Source organism: Epinephelus fuscoguttatus, linkage group LG7 (genome assembly GCF_011397635.1).
Source record: "Epinephelus fuscoguttatus linkage group LG7, E.fuscoguttatus.final_Chr_v1".
NCBI lineage: Eukaryota > Metazoa > Chordata > Actinopteri > Perciformes > Serranidae > Epinephelus > Epinephelus fuscoguttatus.
Genome location: NC_064758.1, coordinates 28,406,241 through 28,427,579, shown reverse-complemented (window position 1 = coordinate 28,427,579; position 21,339 = coordinate 28,406,241). Strand labels below are relative to the sequence as shown.

The window sequence follows — 21,339 nt, the reverse complement described above, 5'->3', positions numbered from 1 at the left end:
CAATAAATGCAGCTTGTGTTTGTGTAAAATTAAGCAATAAACCAGAAGTGTCTGAGCTCTGCAGACATCATAGAGCAGATTAGATAAAGAGGCATTCAGGTGCCTCCAGCTGGAATACAAAGAGGAGTGTTATTGGTAATAACTGTTCTTTGATAACGTCTGTGAGCCACACATTTTCACCAGGCACCAGATATTACTTGATGCAGTGAAATCAAATATTCTGCAGTCTGAATATGCCTGTCAGTGTATGTTATGCATATGAAGTGGACACAGGAACACTGGAAATACAGATATATTACAAATATTACCTTTATTAAGCAATGCAGAAGCACATTATAATGCAGCCAGGTCAATGTCACAAACAGACCTCAATATTACCTTACATTTAAATCAAGCATATCTCATAAAACTGAACGTTGCTTCATAAACCTTAATATTTACTGCAGAGCTGTTGCATTAATTTGAACAGGGTTTATGCAACCGTGCCCAGACAGTATTATATTACATTAGGATTGCTGCAACTAAAGGATATGGATAGCTTGCCGACAGAAAAGGGGGTTTATAACTTATGGGGGAGGATATAGTCTGATTAAATATGTTAATTTCATCGATTTTAATACGCTAGAGAAGTGTTGTTCATGTGAGTGAAACGTGATCCGTTAAATCGCCATTTGACTATCAAAAAAGCATAAATGCGCAGTTTGTTTCTGAGGCCTACAGGCTCTTTTTCCTCCGCTCCCCCTCGCTTGCCTCGCACACCCGGCTGTTCGTCGTCTACAGACACCGGCCGGTAAACTGAAGGCCACGCCCCCTCCTCCTCCACCCACATTACTCGGATTAGAAAAAAAACGTGATTGACACGGTCAAACCAGCCAATCAGACGCCTCCTCGCGGTGGACGCGTGCCAAAGTGTAATGTTTATGTACGCTGCGGACCAATGGGAGCGAGGCAGAGGGGGCGTGGCATTCGTTTGGAGAAAAGAGGCAAAACAATCTTTTTTATCCTCCTGACCGGGCGGCTCTTTGGATATCCTGGGTAATGGTGGTGGCAAACTTTACATGTAGGCTAGAATAGAAGTTAAAGACACAGATAGTACCTATCGACACGCGACAATCCTGGTTAAATGTATCTAACTCCAGCAATTTGCACTAAAATCTATAGAAAGCTGGTTTTCTTTCTTTAGTCTCCCCCTCGCCCTGCCTGAGTATGGATTCCAAATACATGTTGGAGCAGTCGTCGGTTGGGACAAGGGTCGGTGGTGCGGATTTTAACTGCCGAGGAGGCCACTCGGTGCTCCGCGACACCCGGGTGGAGAAAAACGGTCCCGTGCCGGTGTACTCCAACGGGCCCGTCTTCTACAAATATGTAATGGACGCCGGCTCGGTGTCGGAGGTTAAAGGCGAGCGAACGTCTCCTAAAGGGAACGGACTGTCTCCGGGTGCTCGAATATTGCACGACGTGGAAAAAGTAAGTGTCGTTTATTGGTTTTAAAAAGTGTGCACGCGACTCCATTAGCCGGTGAAGTCAACTGTGCACCCAAGTTACAGCAACAGCTAATATGGAGCGTGTAACGTTATGTCATTAGGCGGTGTAACGTTAAGTTTGACAGCTCTCACGCGCCGCTGCTTCGTTTTAACGGTTAAAAATATGCGACCGTGAAGCACACACGAGACTACTACTACTTTATATTGTGTTGTATTGTGTGTTGAGCACCGCCTTCACAACTCTTAGCCCACTTTTTTTTAAGTGACAGAAATTTCACCAACTGCTGTCAACGCTCGCTCCTAAGTAGGCCTATTACGTCGTATCAAAAACCGCTTTAAATGGCGGCTCATTCTGTGTGCAAAGTTTACAGAAACGGGGGGCAGGGACTTCAAACTACTAGCCTAGCCAAACCCCCTTCCCCATAACTGTAGGGTGGAGCTACAGCCTGGGCTTCCTGGCTGCACAGCTCGGCCCGGCTCCTCCAACATTACCCAACTAGTAATGACACTTTTTGGAGGAGACATGCGATATGTTTGCAGTATTTTGTTTGCATGCTGTTGTAACTTGAATTGCATGTTTGTTTTTGCATTGCATTATATGGCCCGTGTGTGCAACTGTGTGTGCTTTGCAGGCTCAGTAATTTAATCATGTCATGTGTTAATAATTGACCCCGCAGCATCAGAAGTGCACAGGTGGCGAATTGCCACACCCGCTTGTGATATGGATCAGATAGCAGTTTATTCAAATAAGTTTGGTGAATTGCTGTCTGTTTATTTTAACAAGGAGGTTGAAGGTTCTGGGGATGAACATTTTAAGATATTTATTTAGCCTATACATAGATATACAAAAGCTGATCAATCAGTTAGTCAAATGATAGTTATGATGGCTAATTTAAAAATCTAGCTGTAAGATAAGGAGAATTTCTTAACATTTTACTGACTCAAAGATTTGTGATTACATACTAAGTAATCATTAGTTGCAACTCATTTTATCATGATGATGTTTCTCATTTAAGACACTTTTCTATTTAAATTGGGATATAAAACAGCTTTCAATACAAAGCAAGTCATTCAATCACACTCACACAGTTTCTGTTCATTGCTCAAGCATTTACAGTATTGCTTGAGTAGGTGTGGCCTGGTGTTAACGCCATGCTAATAAATTAATTTCAGGGTTTCTGTGATCAATCAAATTATAAATCTATGATTTAAAAACTGCAAGAAAGTCATGTAAAGCCATTTAATTTTACTAGTGAAAGTGTTGATGCTCTTTCTGTCACATATTATTCAACACTTCTGATATAGACAGGCTGATTATTGCCTTCAGTATGATAGACTGACCTTTGTGTTTCTCATTTTCTAGACTGGCCTTGGGGACCAAAAAGACACTGGCTCCTCTGGGATCTTGAAGAGGGCCAGTCCAACTCATTGCCCAGGCATAAACGGGCAGTCGCCAGGCGGCTTCATGCACTTGGACATCAGGAACCCAGGGAAACAGGCAGAGCTGGCCAACAACTTCAGGGCAGCACAAGGGCGGAACGTACCACCGACAGAGAGACAACCCCTCTCCTCGTCTCACATCCCCGTCCCCAGAAACAGGTAGAGACCTGTTACACACATGACCCCCTCTTGTATCTTCATATTTAGATTTATTAATAGTGCTGTAAAGTAAAAGAGACACCACTTCTGAGCAATACAGTCATATGATGTGAGTAAAGAGTTGGCCTGGCATCTAAACATGTGTTTTTGACAGATATAAAATCAACCCCATAGAATTCTGGCACATGAACTATCAGACCTAATTTTATGTGCATGGCTCTTGTTTCTATTCATCCCAGTCCAGGGCAGGGTTCTTTGTACATGGATGACCGAGTTGTCCAGATTAGAGTGTTGTTGATTTGACACAAATCAGTTTTATTTGATTTTTTGAAGCTGGTTTAATTTATAAAACAGGGGTAGACTTATTGACAGTGAGCAGGATCATGACCAAAATGTTTTATTGAGAACCACGTACATGAAGTCATTTTCAAATACAAATGGCTCGCTTTCTTAGATTTAAAATCAAAATGTCAATTATGATTTTAGAAGACAACATGCAGGTTATTGAGAAGTCAACTTTCAAATCAGAGAGTTACCTATAGACCTACTTATGTGATGAAATAATAATATTAAATATTAAATATTAATCAAGGTCTGCTCTGTACCCGACAAAGATAACCAACCCAAATGTAGTTTGAGATACTGTGAGCAATAAAACTTAAACAAAGCCTAAAGATTCAGACTGATAAAAGACCAGTGGAGCCAGAATGGCATTTTAAAATGTGGTATTATTGTTGTTGCTGCTGTCACAAAGACAACAAGACAGCTTTTACTTTTCAGATTACTCACTGGGTGACATGCTTCCCTTGTGTTGTAAATTGAATCTTCATTTTCCCTGAAGATTGAATTTGTTGGCAGACAGAATTGCATAGTAAAAGCGAAGCTTATAGGAAACCAGTTATAACCAATTATATCATTATTCTCTGACCATCATATTGTGCAGTAAACATTTAATAATACTTAAAAAAAACATGTCTATTTCCACTTTAATCTGACATTAAAATCTGTCATTTAACCATTAAAACATATTAAATTATCAAGTGTGGAACTCAATTTGCTGAAAAATGTTGCTCAGTTGTTTTTTAAGAGGTTTTAGTAAGGTAACAGTTTCATTGTCGGCTTATAATATTTCTTAAAATTCTCTTGAATGTCCATTGAGGAGAACTTCACCAATCATGCAGCAATGTCACTTTACCACATTCACACGTAATATCTAATGTAATAACTGCCTAGAAACAGTAGAAAGATGGTGAAGCACAGTGTAGGACAAATAGACACATGTAACAATGCTGGTTCACACATAAAAATGAGACTTATGTCCATTAATCTATTGCCCCAGTGCATGCTGGGAAGGTTCCCACCACACCTACTGTGCACACACCAATCAAAAGATCAACTCTCTGCTCATTTTTCTTTTAATTTTGAAATAAGAGCACAGTGTTGTTCGTGATAACTTCATCAAGGATTAACAACTAAATCCTCAAACTGCTTTCAAAGCACCCAAAATTGGCCAGATGAGAATAAACAGGATTATTGTAGCCTGATAACAGCCTGTTAGCCTGAATTAGTTCAGCCACATTTGAAGAGCAGGGCCCCGAAGCTAATTTGACACTGAATGTGTGGTGATAAAAATAATCGACATTAGAATTTTTATGTGCTTGACTCCAAACCTGTGTTCCTTAGCAGAGTCTTGACTAAAAGTGGAATTCAGCCGCTGGCTACAACTGTACAGTGGTTTGGGCATGAATGGTGTGGGGGCGTACTGGTCAGCTGACCACATGTTTAGTGTTCCATCAAGAATAGTTTCGAAATGTGCCATAAGAGGGCCAGAGCTGGAGGTGAGCGCCAGAATTCCCCAATCACTTGAGGAGAGGAGAATATACAGGAAGAGTGAGGTAGTTAGAATACGTTAGTGTAGTGTAATCAGTTAACTACATGCAGGAAAGTTTTTGCTAATCAGGTTTCAGTGTCTTGCTCGACTGCTTCTAAGCCCAACACTTTCCCTGTTGACCCTCTTTTGACAGGCCAGGTTAGTGACTGTATCAGTGTGATGTGCTCCCGATATGTCAGGCAGGAAGCTTTGTTGTGTGCGAGTGTTTTTTGTTTGATGTTTCATGTGCAGTGCAGTGACTTTTTGCTGCCATTGTTTGACATTATTTTCAAACACGGACACATGCACGTTTGTGCTCAGGACATTCGTTGACAGTCCTTAGGCAAACTTTCCTGCTCACACAGACTGTTTCACACAGAAGAAGCAGAAAATTCATCCAGGGACAGGCCTAGTGCACTGATAAGTGATTATGTAACAGTAATAAGGAGTGGGAGAGACTGGAGGCGGTGCCTGAGCAGAGTTTCCGTCATTTTACACAGCTATTGGTTACTGTCTGTGTCAAGCTGCTGTCGGCCTGTCAGAGGGCGCTTACACATTAACAGAATGCCCTGTGGTGGTACAGTTAAGTCTAGAAACCAAGCAGCTCCTTGTTAACTCTGCATAGTAACATGATGACTTTTTTTCTGAGCCTCTGTATAAACATTTTTAGAAATTGAAACTGATCGGAGTCCATCAACAAAACAGGTTTCAACTCCTGAGAGTTTGTTTGAGAGTAGGCGTGGCGTTTAGGAGTTTTGGGGGTTTAAATACCACACTCCTTTCATCATCACGTGAACTTCACGTGCCGCTGGTCATGTATGACATAAAGGAGTGTCTCTGGGGAGCATGCAAGACTGAACATGCTTTTAAATCAGAGTTGTGCGTGTGTGTGTGTGTGTGTGTGTGTGTGTGTGTGTGTGTCCACCACAGACAGCATTGCTGCTCTTCTCACCTCTCGATCTAGGTCTTAAGACTTGAAACATGTCTTTTCTACAGCATGTTGATGGCTATCTCAGCACACTGCTACCACAATAACAAACTGAGTTGACACTCCGCAGCTGCTGAAAGAGGTTGCATAACATTATATAACTGTGTGGTGGTCATATTAGCCAGGCCTCTTTTGTTGACCTTTCAGATTAACTCCCTGTCTTTACCCTGCTCAAATTGGCTTTTGTTTTGCAGCTGGTGACAAGAGGCTCCCCTCTCTTTGCCATTATTCACATTTTAGTTTAAACTAATTTAGCATTGAGTCTATTTTTGGGAATTGACTATGTTTGCTTACATTATCATCCCAGCTCTGCCTGTTACCCAGATGTATGTGCATGTGGTTTTCATCATACATTTATAAGAGGAGCTTGAAAATGGACTGTAGTTGCCATGCAAACCCACTAACAGTTATTAGGTGCAAGCAGCGATTGCACCAAGTTGCATTGTTGCAACACACTCACACACTTTTGGACTGCAGTGCAAGGCTCCTACTTTTCTCCAAGTAATGGTCACAGTGGCAAGGTTGTGTTTGACATCCCAGTATGTGTGTGCACATCTGTGTGCGTGGGTGTGACCCATTGTGCGTTTGCTGCAAACTGTGCCCTACTTTGGCTAATGTCAACACAACCATTTATTCTCCTTTGCTCCCTACCAGTTTGGGTAATACCACCATTGTGTTACAGGATAAAATATGTTTAAAGAGACATTAGCGATAAAGCTGTTGCTCACCTCTGTGTGTTTTACATGCACCACTGTATCAGTTATGTATTGTTTCTCACATACAGCACAGTGCTTTCACACCTCGACTTGTCGGTTTGCAAATTCTGCAAAGTAGGTCACTATCCTTTAGACAAGCCTGGGCAAAGATCTGTGCAGGAAGAACGAGGAGGAACCAATATATGAACTCACAACAAAACTACTGTATTTTTAAAGGGCCAGTTCACCCAAAAATCAAAAATACATATTTTTCCTCTTCCCTATTGTAGTATTCATTGATCTAGATTGTTTTGGTGTGACTTGCCGAGTGTTGGAGATATACGTTTTAGAGATGCTTGTCTTCTTTTGATTATAATGGAGCTAGATGGCACTCAGCTTGTGGTGCTCAAAGCATAAAAAATACATTTGAATAAACTCAACAGCAATGTCTCTTTCCAGAAATCATGCCCTGGTTACTAAAGACAATCCGCAGACCGCGTTGTGAGCAGTTTCACATAGGAACTATTTTCTTTCTACCGAGCTACATCTGGTAACTGTATCACCACACGGAAAGAAGCATGCATCTGCTCACAGACAAAAGGCCTGTGACAGCACAAGATGTGAACACTAATAGCGGCCTCCTCGGCTGGGCTGTAGCATTAGCTAGCTCTGTGGTGCTACATAAGCTATCAATAGGTGTGCACTTCCCTCTGTGTGGTGATATGGTTGGCGGGTGTAGTAATGTAGTAAGAAAATAGTTCCTAAATGAAACTGTTCCCAGCCACCAAGTGACTGAGTTGTGATTTCTGGAAAAATACATTGTTGTTGAGTTTTTCAAATGTATTCTTTTTGTTATTTTTTTTGCTTTTTCAGCAACACAAGTCAAGTGCCGCCTAGTTCTATAAAATTCAAAAGAAGGCAGACATCTCTACTGCCGATATCTCCAACGTTTGGCAACGCACACCGAAACAATCTAGAGTGATAAACAGCACAGAACTGTCCTTTTTAAGCTCTCCCAACTTCTTGCCCATTTCGCCTCTGTGTGTGTCTGTCTCTTTTCCTTGCTCTGTCTCTGATTAAGTCTCTCTCTTTCACTCACACCGTAAAGCAGAGCTCGTTCTACCTGTCAATACTCATCAGTGTGGGATCGAGCACACTGATAACGGAACAAAGGCAAGCTTGAATTAACAAAAAAATAAGAGGTCTGACGAAATGAAGAGGGGAGGGGGCATTTTGTTTTGATGTGAAAAGCTTTTCTTTCTTATCTGTCCTTGGTCAGGTACACTGTCACCACAGTGAGCTAACATGAATAGAAAACACTGAGTCCGCATAAACAAGACACCAGAGCAACCAACTGCAGTGAGGTGGGTCGGTGATGGGGTGGGGTGGGGTGGGGTGGCTCTGTTTTTAACATAATTACTGCCCAGCCTTTGACTCAGTTTGCTAAGAGTCACCAGGATGGTTTAGGCGAGGCTGGCAGGCAGGCTGGAGCAGAGTCCACCACCTCTCCACCCCCATCCGATCACCCCACCACCAATCCTCTTCTCCCAAAGGAGACATTACAGCCGGTTGTTGAAGGTCAAAGTTAGAGGAACGGCCACCCGCCCCCACTCCAGTCTGGGATGTCTAACCCACTTCCAGACTGCTGACATGGCATCTCCAGTGGAGCAGTCCACTTCTTCTCAGGTGCTTGTTTTTCTCTATATCTCCATATAAAACATATTTGCCTAGAACATGTGATAAGCATGTCAGCATCATCATTAGTTGCAAAATTTGAGCTGAATGGGATAGAGTATTATCATCTTTTCCTCCTCTTCCTTTTCTTGCTTCCAGACCACAAGAGGTTAAAGCTCTTGCACTGACACAGCCAGAGGTGAAAGGTCATCCTCAATGAATGGAGTCATGTGATAGGGGAGGGTCAGACTAGGACGCGAGCAGGCATCTGGCACGTCCGCTAGGTCAGCCTCAGGATCTGGGTTATGTGCTACATAGACACTTTGCAACCACAGAAGATTGTAGCAGGCAGCTAATCATCTAACACTGCAGCTTTAACTGTCTCCTGACTCAGAGGTGGACAGAGGAGTGAGGATCTGGTTTCAAAGCAAAAAAATGTTTTTATTTAATCTGCGTTTTCAGAGTGCAGCTCTGCGGCTGGCTCTGAATCATTCACTCTTTAACACTAATGAGGGCCTCTGGAAGAAGCTCCGGCTAATGGGTGAAATATGTGCTGTGTGTGTACGTGTACAACGCGCAAATGAGACATTAATCATTTGCTGTTATGCAGTGAAGAAGAGAGGCAAAATCAATTTCATAAGTAGGAGGCTTGAAGGAATGTTTTCTGCAAACAGTCTGCTGTGTTGCAAATGTAACGTCACGTAGATGAGGTTAGAAACGGCTCCAAAAAATTATGCGGCAATTATATGTTACTAATGTTGTTAATAGTGTGTATGTAGGTTGTATCCTGTACATTTGTCCTCAGGCGGGTTGCCTTAGGGACACGGAGAGAGAGAAAAAAAACACTTATCAAGAGGGAAGGAAACTCTTGTTGCACAGCTCTGGCACCGCTGCAGTAAAATGCTTTATCGCTTGCTCACCCACACTAATAGACACTTACATAAGGCCTCCTGTTCTGCCTCAGTAGCATTTAGAGATGCCACAGTCAACTGTCTTTCCTCTCTTTTCAATCAGTCTTTCTGTCCTTATGCCCCACTTCTCATACCAGCCGGCAGCTGCTCCGTGACTTTCCCGTCTGTCCAACAGCCTGCCTTTCTCATCTTTCAGCATATAACCTCCCACAACGTCTCTTGATCTTCATATAACTATTATCACTCCCTTGGTATCGCTCCCTCTCTGTCTTGGAGTTATTTGCATGCTCATAAAAGACCATTACAGTGAAGTTAGAGTTTACTTTGCTGGTGTCTCAGTAGTGAAGTTGAGCTCCAGCATGGTTCATGGTTAAGAGGTTTTTGTTTGGGATGTTGCAACTTTTTCTGCCTTGCAAAATGCCCTTGACCTACTTTTGTTTATGTGTATTATCTGTTTCATACATCCCGTTTTCCGTTTGTCTTAGCCTTTTGCCCTCTGCCCTTCTGTCTGAATGATGACCGGCTTAATCCTTCTGAAATCCAGAGGAGATGAAGCCCTCTGAACAATGCCGAGTCTCTCTCCGCCAGGAAAGATTATTCCATACTCTTATAAAAAAAAGTAACGTCAGTTCTAATCTGTCTGTCTGACATGTGTTTGTTTTTCCTTCAGCGAGTATGTGATAGTGTTTAATTTTCACAACTTTTCACTGACTGCATCCATTCATAAGGTAGGAAAAATGATAGCATGCTCATCACTGGAATGTTCACAATGTTTCTACTGGCATGAAAATGGCAGCTCTGCAGACATTACACCCACAAGCCAAGGGTTGATTTTTGTTAGAAATATTTCTTCACTGTTTCACAAGTTCGAAGCTACATTTTTTGATTTTGTCAATGTGATTATGCATTTAAACTGTGCGTAAAATTTCACTTTTCACCTGTTACAATACTTCTCACTGTGACAGATTAATCGGCACAATACAGTAGGAAAATTGTCTGAATGTACTGCGTAACGCTTCAGTGAATTTACAAATGTCTTCCAAAACCAGATCCTTGATGGCTGAGAGTAAGGCTCTTTAAGTCCAAAGTAACTGTTTTCAAAATGTTCTGTAAGCCTGTAGTTTCATGGTTTTTGCTCTCTCCTGCTCTCAATCACTGCACTTATAAATATCCTCACATACAAACACACTCACACACACACACAGACACAGTGTCTTGCGCAACTCTATCATAAGTCATCCCAGTCTGCTGATGACAAGCAGTGAAATTCAGTCCAGACTGCAAACAGAGAAGTCTGAGAAACGCCTTACACTTTGTACTGTGCTGAGCTGAACGGCCACATCTATTTTAATGTCTACGTTTTTTAATTAGTGCTCAGCGTGTAGTTAAATATCCTTCCCCTTCTTTTTATCTGGTAGAAAACATATTTTAGTCTTCTTCCGCTGCAGGAGAAATCAGACTGCTTTCTCCCCATGAATATTTAGCCGTTGTTAAGTTTTATGTGGTTTGTATGTTTATAATTTTCAAACATGGCAACAAGCTGTGTGCCTCTCTCCTTCACCATCTCTTCTTCTCTGCCTGTTGCTGTATCGTGTACCCATGAAACCTTAAAGCCCCTTTCCCACTGGACAGAACACCCACTAACATCTGGCTTTTGTATTTAATGGGAATGGTTACAATCGGGATTCATTCCGGGGACAAATGCAGTAGTCATGGGGATTCGTCAGCTCTGGTTCTGATTGGCTTTGACCAGCATTGATGAAAATTAAACACACGGGTGGATGCACCAATTTCAGCCCAGTCACCACAAAATACAGTCCATTGTCGTCCAAGCAGTACTTGAACAATTTTAAAAACTTAGGAATGAGAGAAATAGCTGCTTTTTACTGTTTACTAACTTTGTGTCTTCCGGACTGTTTTGACGTTGAATGTAAAACACCAGGAAAAAAACAGAAAGACAAGCTCGTCTGTCAGATCAGTGCACATGGCTCTTGTTTACTGGCAGTGGGAAACTAGTCTATTGCCTATTCTTAACAGGGTTTCCCACATTTTTTAAAACCCTCATACACGTGCTAATTTTGGTGGAAAAGGGGTCTAAGGCTACTTTCACCTTACTACGGCAGTATGTAGGGAACATGGGATATACAGTGCTCGCTGAGGTTTCCGATTCCATCCTAAGGAACGTCAGATGTCCGTGATCTCACTTGTAATTAAAGGATTATTGACAGCCCTGTCTTTTAGTTTAGTTGTGGAAGAGAGCGGTGCTGAACTCCTGCCTTTTTCAATTGATTTTGTGTTGACACAGTTAAGAAATGTGAGCATTGACTTTTTCAAAACGCCTGATCCTGCAAGGGATTGGGTAAATCAAAGTGTGAATAAAAAGCCCAAAGCACTGCATAGATTTAGCGCTCGCTAAACAGCTAGCACCCTCATTTCAAAGATCCAGCTTGAATAAACAATTTTAAATAGCATTGCCACACCCAGGCTGCTAGAACCAGTGGGCCCTCATAAGCCCTGAGAAACCCCCTACGCTTTGTGTGTGTCCTCGTATGTGTAGACATGCACGTCCTTAACAATAGAGCTGTGTGGGCTGGGATAATCACTTATCCTCGTGCCCTCTAACGAAGGGCAAGACAATCAATCAAGCAGCTCTACAAGTGACAGCACAGATTTGTGTGTTTTCCTTTTTTTAATCCTATTTCTCTCTCACCTACATACACACAATACACACACACACACACACACACACACACTGTTAGTCTGTACTCGTGGTGAGGTAGTCAGGTTTCATTTAACACAGACCCGCTAATAACGCTGTCCTCCTCTCACCTCCTGGATATTGCGTCATGCATCCACATACTGGCTGTGCCCTGCTGAGTCAGCCGGCACTATTTACACATACATCGCCTATAATTATCTATATGCACAAACCCACATACTCACAATTACATACTCTAGGTGACTCTTTATGTGTGTGGCTCATGCCTGATATGTGTGAGCACACTCTGTGGAGTAATACAGAGAAGGAGAGGGGAGGGGGAAGAGATTGACAGCCTCTTGCTTTATGTACACAGTGTTTGTTTTTTCATCCATTAGCGCGGGTTCTGTGGTCTCCTCCCTGTAGCTATAAACTTGTTTATAAAGATAAAGATTGATTTTTCGGTCAGCCTCACCAGTCTTGTTGTTTTGTGTGGTATCCACCGGTCCATAAAAAGAATGAGGAGAGAAGCTGAAACAGTCAAAATTAAGACCCGTTAAGATTTTTTATTTGCACTGCTTTCCTAGTTGAAGGGGACCTATTATGCTTTTCCATATTTTGTGTCTTATATGTATAGTGTCACAATGAAGAATGTTCATATTAAACGTGGAATAAGTTTCAAATAATGAGGTAAACTTATGTAGAAGCAATCCCTGTGAGCAAGCTTCAGACTGTTCTGAATACTCTGTTTCCCACTGTTTCTTTCTATTCTGACTACGGTATGATGTCGTAGTGTGCCAGATTTCTTCACGTGGGCGTCTGCTTCAGGCGTCAGACTGCAAGTGTTTGCATTACGTAGCCTACACTGCTAAATAAAGCTACATGCTAAAGTCAGAGAAACACATATAGTTAGCTCAGGATGTAGTAAATTTGTCCCTGAATGTCCAGTTGTGTTTACAAGGTTGTATATGTGATTTTTCATGGTAGAAAGAGCTTATACTTGTCATTTAAGTATTGGTGTGACAGAGCCCTCTCAGACAGAGGGTGAATACAGGTGTTACAGCACAGTCAGTATGAGAAAATAAAGTGTTTTTTTTTTTTTTTTTTTACCATTAAAGCATGTAAACATGTTCTAGTTTTAAAAAAAACAGTGTAAACTTGAAAATGAGAATAAAGGTCCTCTGTAAGAATAAAAAAGAAGAGATCACAAATGAAACAAATTAACTTTCTAATTTCTACTATCACAAACTAAGTTGAATAAGAATTAGGGCAGCATCATTTACTTTGGTTTAAAATTGGTCTAATAAAAATATATTTAAAAGTCTTTAGTGTGTATGACTGTGAAATAGTGTTTAAAGGTGTTTTAAGGCAACTTAAGATAGGTTTTTTTTTTTTCAGCAGTCTCTTTAAACAAGAGCAAAAAACACACCCCTTGGACTCCTCTGACTGCTGCCAAGATTCTTGAGATGGAGATTTCCGGCCAGGGGAGAGGCAAAAGTATCCCCGCTTAATCTTAGTGGCGGTGGCTACTAGCACCAGCATGCCCCTGCACAAAGCATTGAGTGTATGAGGCTGTCCAGTCAGGTGTGGAGCAGAGCCCCGATCACTGCCCAAATAGCCCCAGAAACTCTTGTAGCTGTTCCAGAGCATGGGAGCTGGTAGTTCTCACTTGTCTTTGATCGGCCGTACTTTAACCCACACTTGGTTTTCATCCAAAGATGGAAAGGTTTTTTTTTTCTTCTTCTTCTTCTTTTTGTTTTTTTTGGCATTGGTCTGGTCCCTTTGAGTCGGGCATGTTTCAGGTGTGTCCTGTTGTGATTTATGGAGAGGGCAAGGCTGATCTCCAGTCTCTTGTCTCACCAACTTTTGCTTACCCTCGCTCCTGTCCGATCTGCCCAAATCCGGTTAAGACCAAGAATCAACACCATGCTCTCGATATATACACTAGCTGGTGTTTACGCTGCGTTTTGTTCACCATAATTACACCATGAGGAAAGGATGGAAGAGCAAGGGAGGAGAGACACAGGGGAAAAGAAAGCGAAAGAGAGACAGGGAGTGAGTAGGCAACTTAAAGGATAATACCAGTAAACTTAAAATCATCTCCTTCAAAGTATTACGCTGACGTTAGGACATCAGAGCTCGCTGTCCTACTTTTGGAGAAATCCTTTTGCTGTCCATTGCACAGACTTGGAAATGGTAGTCCATCATAAAAAAAGATGTGTTTTTATATTTACTTAACACTGTCTTTATTTCAGTTCATCACTTTATTCTCTGCCTGCCATCAGCCATGCGACATCAACAAGAAGAAATCCCTCATAAACATGTTGCCCTACACACTTAATCGTTACTTCCTTGTCTTTTTATTTGTGGTCTTATTTTGGGTCTACAGCGGCCGCTTTGTCCTAGGTTTAACAAGGTAGAATTCTTTTTGTCTTTTGTATTTTTCTATAAAAAGTAGCCAGTAAAAGTCCTACAAACATATGGCATGTGTTATATAGTTGCAGGAAATGTAAACAAGATGCTGGTGATAGTAAATGGCTCATAACAGAGTGACAACAACACTGTCCTTAAAAGCTATCAGATTAAGCTGGAGAAAAATGAGAGGTTTAACAGGGAAAAGTACGGGCACCTCGGAACCTCACACGGGTATAAGAGGGAGCAGGGGGTGTTACGCATTTTATTGGCATGCTGAGCAGCTGTTTCTGTCTCTGGTTTCACCTCCGCTCTCCTTAACAGGCGGGCTCACGTCAGCTCCCTTACATTTGACCAGATTTACTAGGGAATGTAGACGCACCAGAGGGGACTTGAGGTGCCAAGTACGTGCACGTCTGCATGTCGTGTGTGTGAATGAATGAGGTTTAGTGGTATGTTGGTATTTCTGAAGCTGGATCTGTTATAAGCCCTAGAAGCCTCACTAGCTTATCGCAACACTCCTGTCTCCTCTCCAACCTTTAAACCTGCTTAACTACTGTCACTGCCTTAATGAGCCACTTTCTATCAGCTGATGTTTATGATTAAAACAGATCAAAGATTAATGTATTAAGTGAGGTTGCTGTATTATGCAGCAGTTTATTGCGTAACCAAGTTTGACACTTTGTTTATAACCTTTGGAACAGCTGTTGACAGTCTCAGTCTTCAACTTACCCACTTGTTCTGGAGCTTTTGACCAAATGACATGGTCCTCAGGAGCAGATTGAATTTGCTCGGTCACTGTGGAACTGTAGATGTTCAATTTTCATGCACTTTTTTAGTGCTTTTAACATTCCTAAGTCAGCAATTTAAGATCTGCAGCAGTCAGTAAACCGAATCTGTCTGTGTGTGTTTGGTTGTGTGTGTCAATACGTCTGAGAGTGAAGAGTCTTGGCTGTAGGGAGACCTAACTGTTTGACAGAAAAACACTTCAGTCACACACGGCATGACTTTCCCTGGGCCAGTGCTGCTTGCTGCGTCTGGCAAGCTCTCCCATCTCTCTGTCTGTCTGTTCAGGAGAACGCGATTGCCCTAACCTGACCATTGCCCGGGTTTGGCATCGTTAGAAAACTCTCACAGGGAGACCGGCAGGTTGCATCCAACTAGCAAGTCATTCTCATGTGTTTTGTGAAGCTCAGCAGTCATATTTCAACATGTTTGTTAACAATAAAGAATGAGTGGTCTGATCCAGAGTCAGAGTTTAATGTGTTCTCAGATGTCTCATGGTGGATCAGCCCTCTGTCTTTCCACATCTGTCTGTAGGTAGACGCCCGGTTTTATCATCATCACCTCTCTTGTGTTTCCATGATGTGCTCTAATTGCCTCCATTCATCTTATTAACTATCCCATTGTTGGCATCACAGGGTGATAGAGGGACTATTTTCCTTCGCTTATTCCCAGTAGTATCACAGCCTCCTCCTGTAGGATGTTAAAAAACTGATAATTTGCAGTGAGGTGAATGGCTTTTGCAGGCCCCAGGCCAAGGGATCCACAGGGAGACTTAAATTTTTAAAGATATGGTTTATGGCTTTTTTTTTTTTTTTTAACAATATTAGTCACTATCCAGTATAGACTGTCAGGGATCGTAGGGGGCCGAGGATGGGGTGATACACTAGGGCTGATCAGGTGCTAAAGGACGGGGCTACATCATGATACAAAAGGCACAAACACCACTACCACCACAAAATAATAACACACAGGTAATACACAACAACAACATCTAAATTATTAGTATTTTATTATTGTGATAATTACTATACCACAGGTAAAACATTATTTGTCATGGTCTTTCATTATTTATGCAAATATATGGTAATTATAAATGGTCCTAGAAAATGCACTTTCAGCCTGTAAATGAACAGAAAACACACATTCTCTTAATTTGTGCTGTTCAGCATGCAAATAAAAGCAATAATAACCAGCTCACAAAGCTGTGTTTTGAGTGTACTATTTTAAAATTAGACTCTCAACACAGACTTTGACCAACAGGCACACACTGTTTATTACAGTCACTTTTAAATGTCTGCTTCAAATTCCTGCTTTTATTTTGTTAGAGTGCATCACTGCACCAACTATGTTTGGTTTGTTAGGGTAGCTTTCAAGAAATATAGTAGTATTTTTTGTAGATATATTATTTACGTTGTATTATTGTTCTCAGGGTGTAACACTTTCCCAAAATGCAATAGGTCACAATTGGCTATAAAACTGAAAAGCATCTCTTATGCTATGAAATTGGAAATACCACAATACATAAAATAATAAAAAATAAAATTTGTGCATCACTAGTTTCAGTTAGTTTCACCATGACTATATTTAAACATTTAAAGCACCAACAGCAAGCAGCAACATTTATAATCCTGGTGATCAGCACATCTGGGTGATGCCATCCAATGGGCATTAGCATGTCGGATGTGTTTCCATTCACATACCTTACAGCAGTGGAGCAAAGCCAACACATTGTCCTCATCTTGTACACAACTCTCTCCTTGTTGCTGTTGTAGCTGAACAGGAACTCACAGGCAGGTCTTCCACTCTAGCATTTCAGCATGTGTAGTCCACAGTGTAGAACCTGTGCTTGTCAACTATGGTTCTACATCTCATGCATCAGTCCACATACCATGTATTCTGGGTGCGGCTGCATGCACTAAACCGTGACCCCTGTACCGTGTTGGTTTGGCACAAATACACAAACCCTCACAGCCTTATGTGTCCACACATATGTGTATGTGTGGAGATGTTGTGTAACATAAGTATGTGAAACCTTTGGAGATGGAGATGGAGATGGACCGATGATGTTTTTTGTTCATACCTTGTGATAATGTACCTCAGGCATCAGATATTTAAATGACAGAGCGAGCTGGTTTATTTACACAGTCAGTCCTACTCAGGATGGCTGAAAATTGAAATATTAATGTGCTTGCACCCTTTTTACCCTTTGTGTGTATTATAATGCTACACACTTCAGTGTGCAGGAAGAAGCAGATAAACGCTAATCAACATGGAGACTTTGAAGGCTTTAAAGGTCGACTGAAGGCCTATTTGTCTGATTTTGTTTTTCTTCAAGTGTTTTTATCACTGTTTATTTCTGCAAAGGTTACAACAGCCAAATCATATGATGGTAGGAGGATCTTTGCCTCTCTGTCTCTGTCTTTGTCTCTCATGCTCTCTGTCTCTCGTAAGTTTATAATAAAAGATAAGTTACATCACACTCCCTTAAACTTGGCAGCCAGTCTTCCACTAACGGCTGTTTTTTCACCATTTAAGCAGTGTCTTATTCTGAGCACCATCACTTTCTCTTTCTAGAAAAAAAAAGATACTGATCAGTTTATTTTACTGGCTGGAGTCTTTGTCTGTCTGATGCTGCCCTGCAGATATTTGGCTTCATGGGAGTAAGTGGAGCAGAGTTGTTTTGGAGCAGCATTGGTTTGCTTTCGCAAAACACAGGAAACCAAGCAAAGGCCTGCTCTGGCTTGTGATGGCAGAAGGGCAAATCTCAAGAGCAGGCGAGAGAGGGAGTGGGAAGTGAAGAATGAGGAACAAAATAAGAGAGAGTGCTGCAGAAAGAGAACTGACCGCTCTATTCGGGGCTCTCCGCCATTTTAATCTGTGTTCCAAGTTTCAAGACATGTTTCTTTCTGTTTGATTCGGTTCCCATCTGTCTTTTCTTGCCTGTTTTACTTCTGAGTTTTATATCAAAGTCTATGTTATGACTCCCCTTTCATGTTTAAGTCAGAGGGAAACAGACTTAGTTTATGACACGCAGAATAAACTTCTTATTTGATTTGATCTGGTTTCCCTTAACAGTCGCAGAGCAAACACGCAGCTCACTTGTTCGTAAGGCTCAGGAGATGACATGTCTGTGATTCTGGGGAATCAAAACCTCAGTCTAGCCCTGAGCGGTTTGGATTATTTAGATATATCAAAATACAATGTGAACGGATGTCGGCCAGGAATAAAATACTTTTTTCAGGGAGAAAAAAAACGCAACAACTCGGCTGACTTCTCTGGCTCACTACATCAACTCCTGACTCAAATGAAAAACGACAAGCGTTTTGATAAGGAGGCAGTGTTTTCCGGCAGAAGGGCCTATCTTGTTTGCCGTCCTCAGTAGAGCAGGGGGGAAAAATCTAAGGCCTCTGCTCAGGAGAGACTGCCCTGCATTCCCTAGCAACAACATTGTTATTGGAGGGGACTGAAAGAAGTTGTAAGGGAAGTTGCTATAGCTACAAGTTAATCTTGTTGTGTAGCCTGAAGTGACAATGGGGCAATAAAGCGAGGTACTGCTAGTCGTTAACCAGTTTCCCTAGAGAGATTGAACATAAGAGTTTAACGTTTATTGTATGCTCTTTTTATAGATTACAATTTTTTTTTTTATTATTGTTATCTGTTTTAATGGTAATATGTTTACAATGCATTTTATGAGGATTTAATGTCTTAAAATTGGGTGGTATAAAGTTTGAAGTCAGGCCTAAGCTAACAGATGCAACTTATCTCGACTTGTTGAAGGGTTTTTATTTGATAAAGCCAAGAGAAGGCTTGTCTGTTTGCTCGCACCTATCTATTATCCGATTTACACCAACTGTATTTGCCACACTTGACTGACCTGTGTGGGGCTCACCCTACAAACATAATGACATACTATATCTCCACATCTAGCTTTTTCCACAGTGTGAGCATGGCATGCATGTCAGGTAGTGCGTCATGATCTACCCTGTCGTCACCCAGTTAATTGCTTGTGCTGTGTCAACATTTTCTCTCTGAGGACCGAGCACTATAAAGAGGGGTTGATCAGTCAGATTGCTCCACACTGAGCAGCCCTTTTACACTGACGTCTTACCTGTAAAATTGCTGTTAAAGTGGAATACATGCGGAGGATCCTGTCTGTAGTTTAAGAGATGTAATGCAGACGTTGGGAGTCAGACACCACAGAGGGAATCATGTCTTTTGCTGTGTCTTGTCCTCTATTATCTGGCCAGAACAAAGCCACTCGTTGTTTGTGCGTGGCCCTAAGGCTACAGATTGCATTCGAGGATCAAGAGATGGAAAGAGAGGGCTTTTTGTCCCGCGACTGAATAGCCATTACACTCACAGCCCACATTAAGGAGACATGGCTCCTGCCTAACAGCCTCTCCCTCTCCAGGGGGCTCGGAGCCTGGGTACTTAGGAAAGGGGCAACATGTCTATAAACTGCACACAAACACATGCATAGATAGTGACAACACAACTTGATGTCTGCCTACATATTTATATCTATATATTTGTATTCATAGAGTGCTGCAAGGCTGATCTTTTTCTGTAGGCCGACACGGAAGTTAGCATCGCCCTGGTTTCCTCACCAAAAACAGTGATCTTTTTCATTGGATTTTGAATTATTGCAGAACTAAGCTTTGTGGCAAACAAAAGTTCATGACACTTACACATTTTGTTAAGCATGATCATCTTTAGTAAATGTAAATGTCAAGTAAATAGGCTGTTTTTTAATTGTTGTCTGTCAGCTTCTGTAAACCCTGCTAGTTGTCATAAAAATTATCATTGTTGTAACTATAATTTAACCTTGATCTGTGTCTTAAACTATGCTGTGGTGGTTCCTTGAGTTTGAAGGAATGTTGGTCCTTGAATTTGATGTTTAAGAAAGCATGGGAAGCCTGGCAGGTGTTGCACTAAGAAATTCCAGGAATACAAAACAGGAAAAAACAGAGAGAGTGAGCGATCCGGACAGAGGCAGCGGATCACGGCCGTCAACATGGTGGGGGGGGGGCTTATGTTGTGTTTCAGGGTTGACTGTTTACTGCCAATCATGACCATCTGTCTGCAGGGCGAGCTAGGAAGCGCGATAGAGAGAGAGGGACGGAGAGCATTACGTAATTCAGTGTAGTCGAGGCAGGATGATGGGGGACGGAGGGATTGCGGGATGGAGAGCAGTGGGTGTTCTATTAATAGTACGTATGGACGAGGCAGCTGTCAGGGCTGCACAGCGGGCAGACGGTCGTCAACACCAGCCTGGTCAGTTCAGATAGCCTCAGTTGTCATTACATTACCTCGTTAAACAGGATACACCAGTTCGACTACATCATACCATACCATTCCCTGCTCTGGTCTTACTTTTTCATTTGTATGTCTGCACTGATGAGTCATATTCATCTACATCTTCATCTTCATCTATGATTTCCATGCCTTAGGAATATACACACTGGCTCATCTACATAAAGAGTGCACAGTCCAAATTCCCTTTAGAGCAAAACAGGATCCCTTGAGCCTTAAAGAGGCTGAAAGGAAAGAAGAGAGAGATGCATATCAGAACACATGACGGGGGGGGGGGATGTATGGTTAACAATGCTCTTGTGGTTTTGTGGTTTCCATCACTTTGTCAGTCAGCCTCCCTCACATTCTCTCTCTCTGAGTGTGCGTGAGGATGAGCGATGCAAACACATGTTTTAGAAATGAATAAATGAAAAGCTTTGCCTCGGGAAAAGTCTATCTCATGACTGGAAACATTACTCCTTTTTTTTTTTTTTTTTTTTTTTTTTTTTTTGGTGTGTATATCTCCACCGCTGTGCACATTTGCATTTGTTAGTGTTTGAGCGAGATAAAGAGAAAAACAGACAGAGACAAAAAGCAATATGAAAATACAGCCAGTGTTTGTTGAATGTGTAATCCTATCATGACTCAAACAGAGTGGTGTTTGAAAGTTGATTTTGCCATGTGTTTGTGTGACAGTGTTGTTTGTCTCTGTGACTGCCAAGGTCACACACCAATCTCCGTGCCACTCGGAGGCACACGCAGCTGCTTTGGATATGAAGAAGCCGGCGTACATGCATACAGTACATACAGAGACACACAAATACACCCTGATGCCTGTTTTGGGGGTCGTGTTGGTCACGTGACCACATTGGATGGATAAGTGCTATTTAAAGTGACCACCACTGATGCTGCGATGGAGACCAGAGATTA

General features: G+C 41.8%; 1 protein-coding gene across 2 annotated transcripts in view; it reads left to right on the top strand.

The window, feature by feature from the left end:
• The first annotated feature begins 1,001 nt into the window (after positions 1-1,001).
• Positions 1,002-21,339, top strand: part of slc2a4rg (SLC2A4 regulator) — a 50,425-nt gene continuing 30,087 nt past the window's right edge. For both annotated transcript variants that reach the window (XM_049580477.1, XM_049580476.1), the window contains exons 1-2: positions 1,002-1,467; positions 2,848-3,083. In XM_049580477.1, coding sequence (XP_049436434.1) covers positions 1,207-1,467; positions 2,848-3,083 — 497 coding nt within the window. In that variant the 5' untranslated portion in view covers positions 1,002-1,206. The remainder of the gene's footprint in view (positions 1,468-2,847; positions 3,084-21,339) is intronic.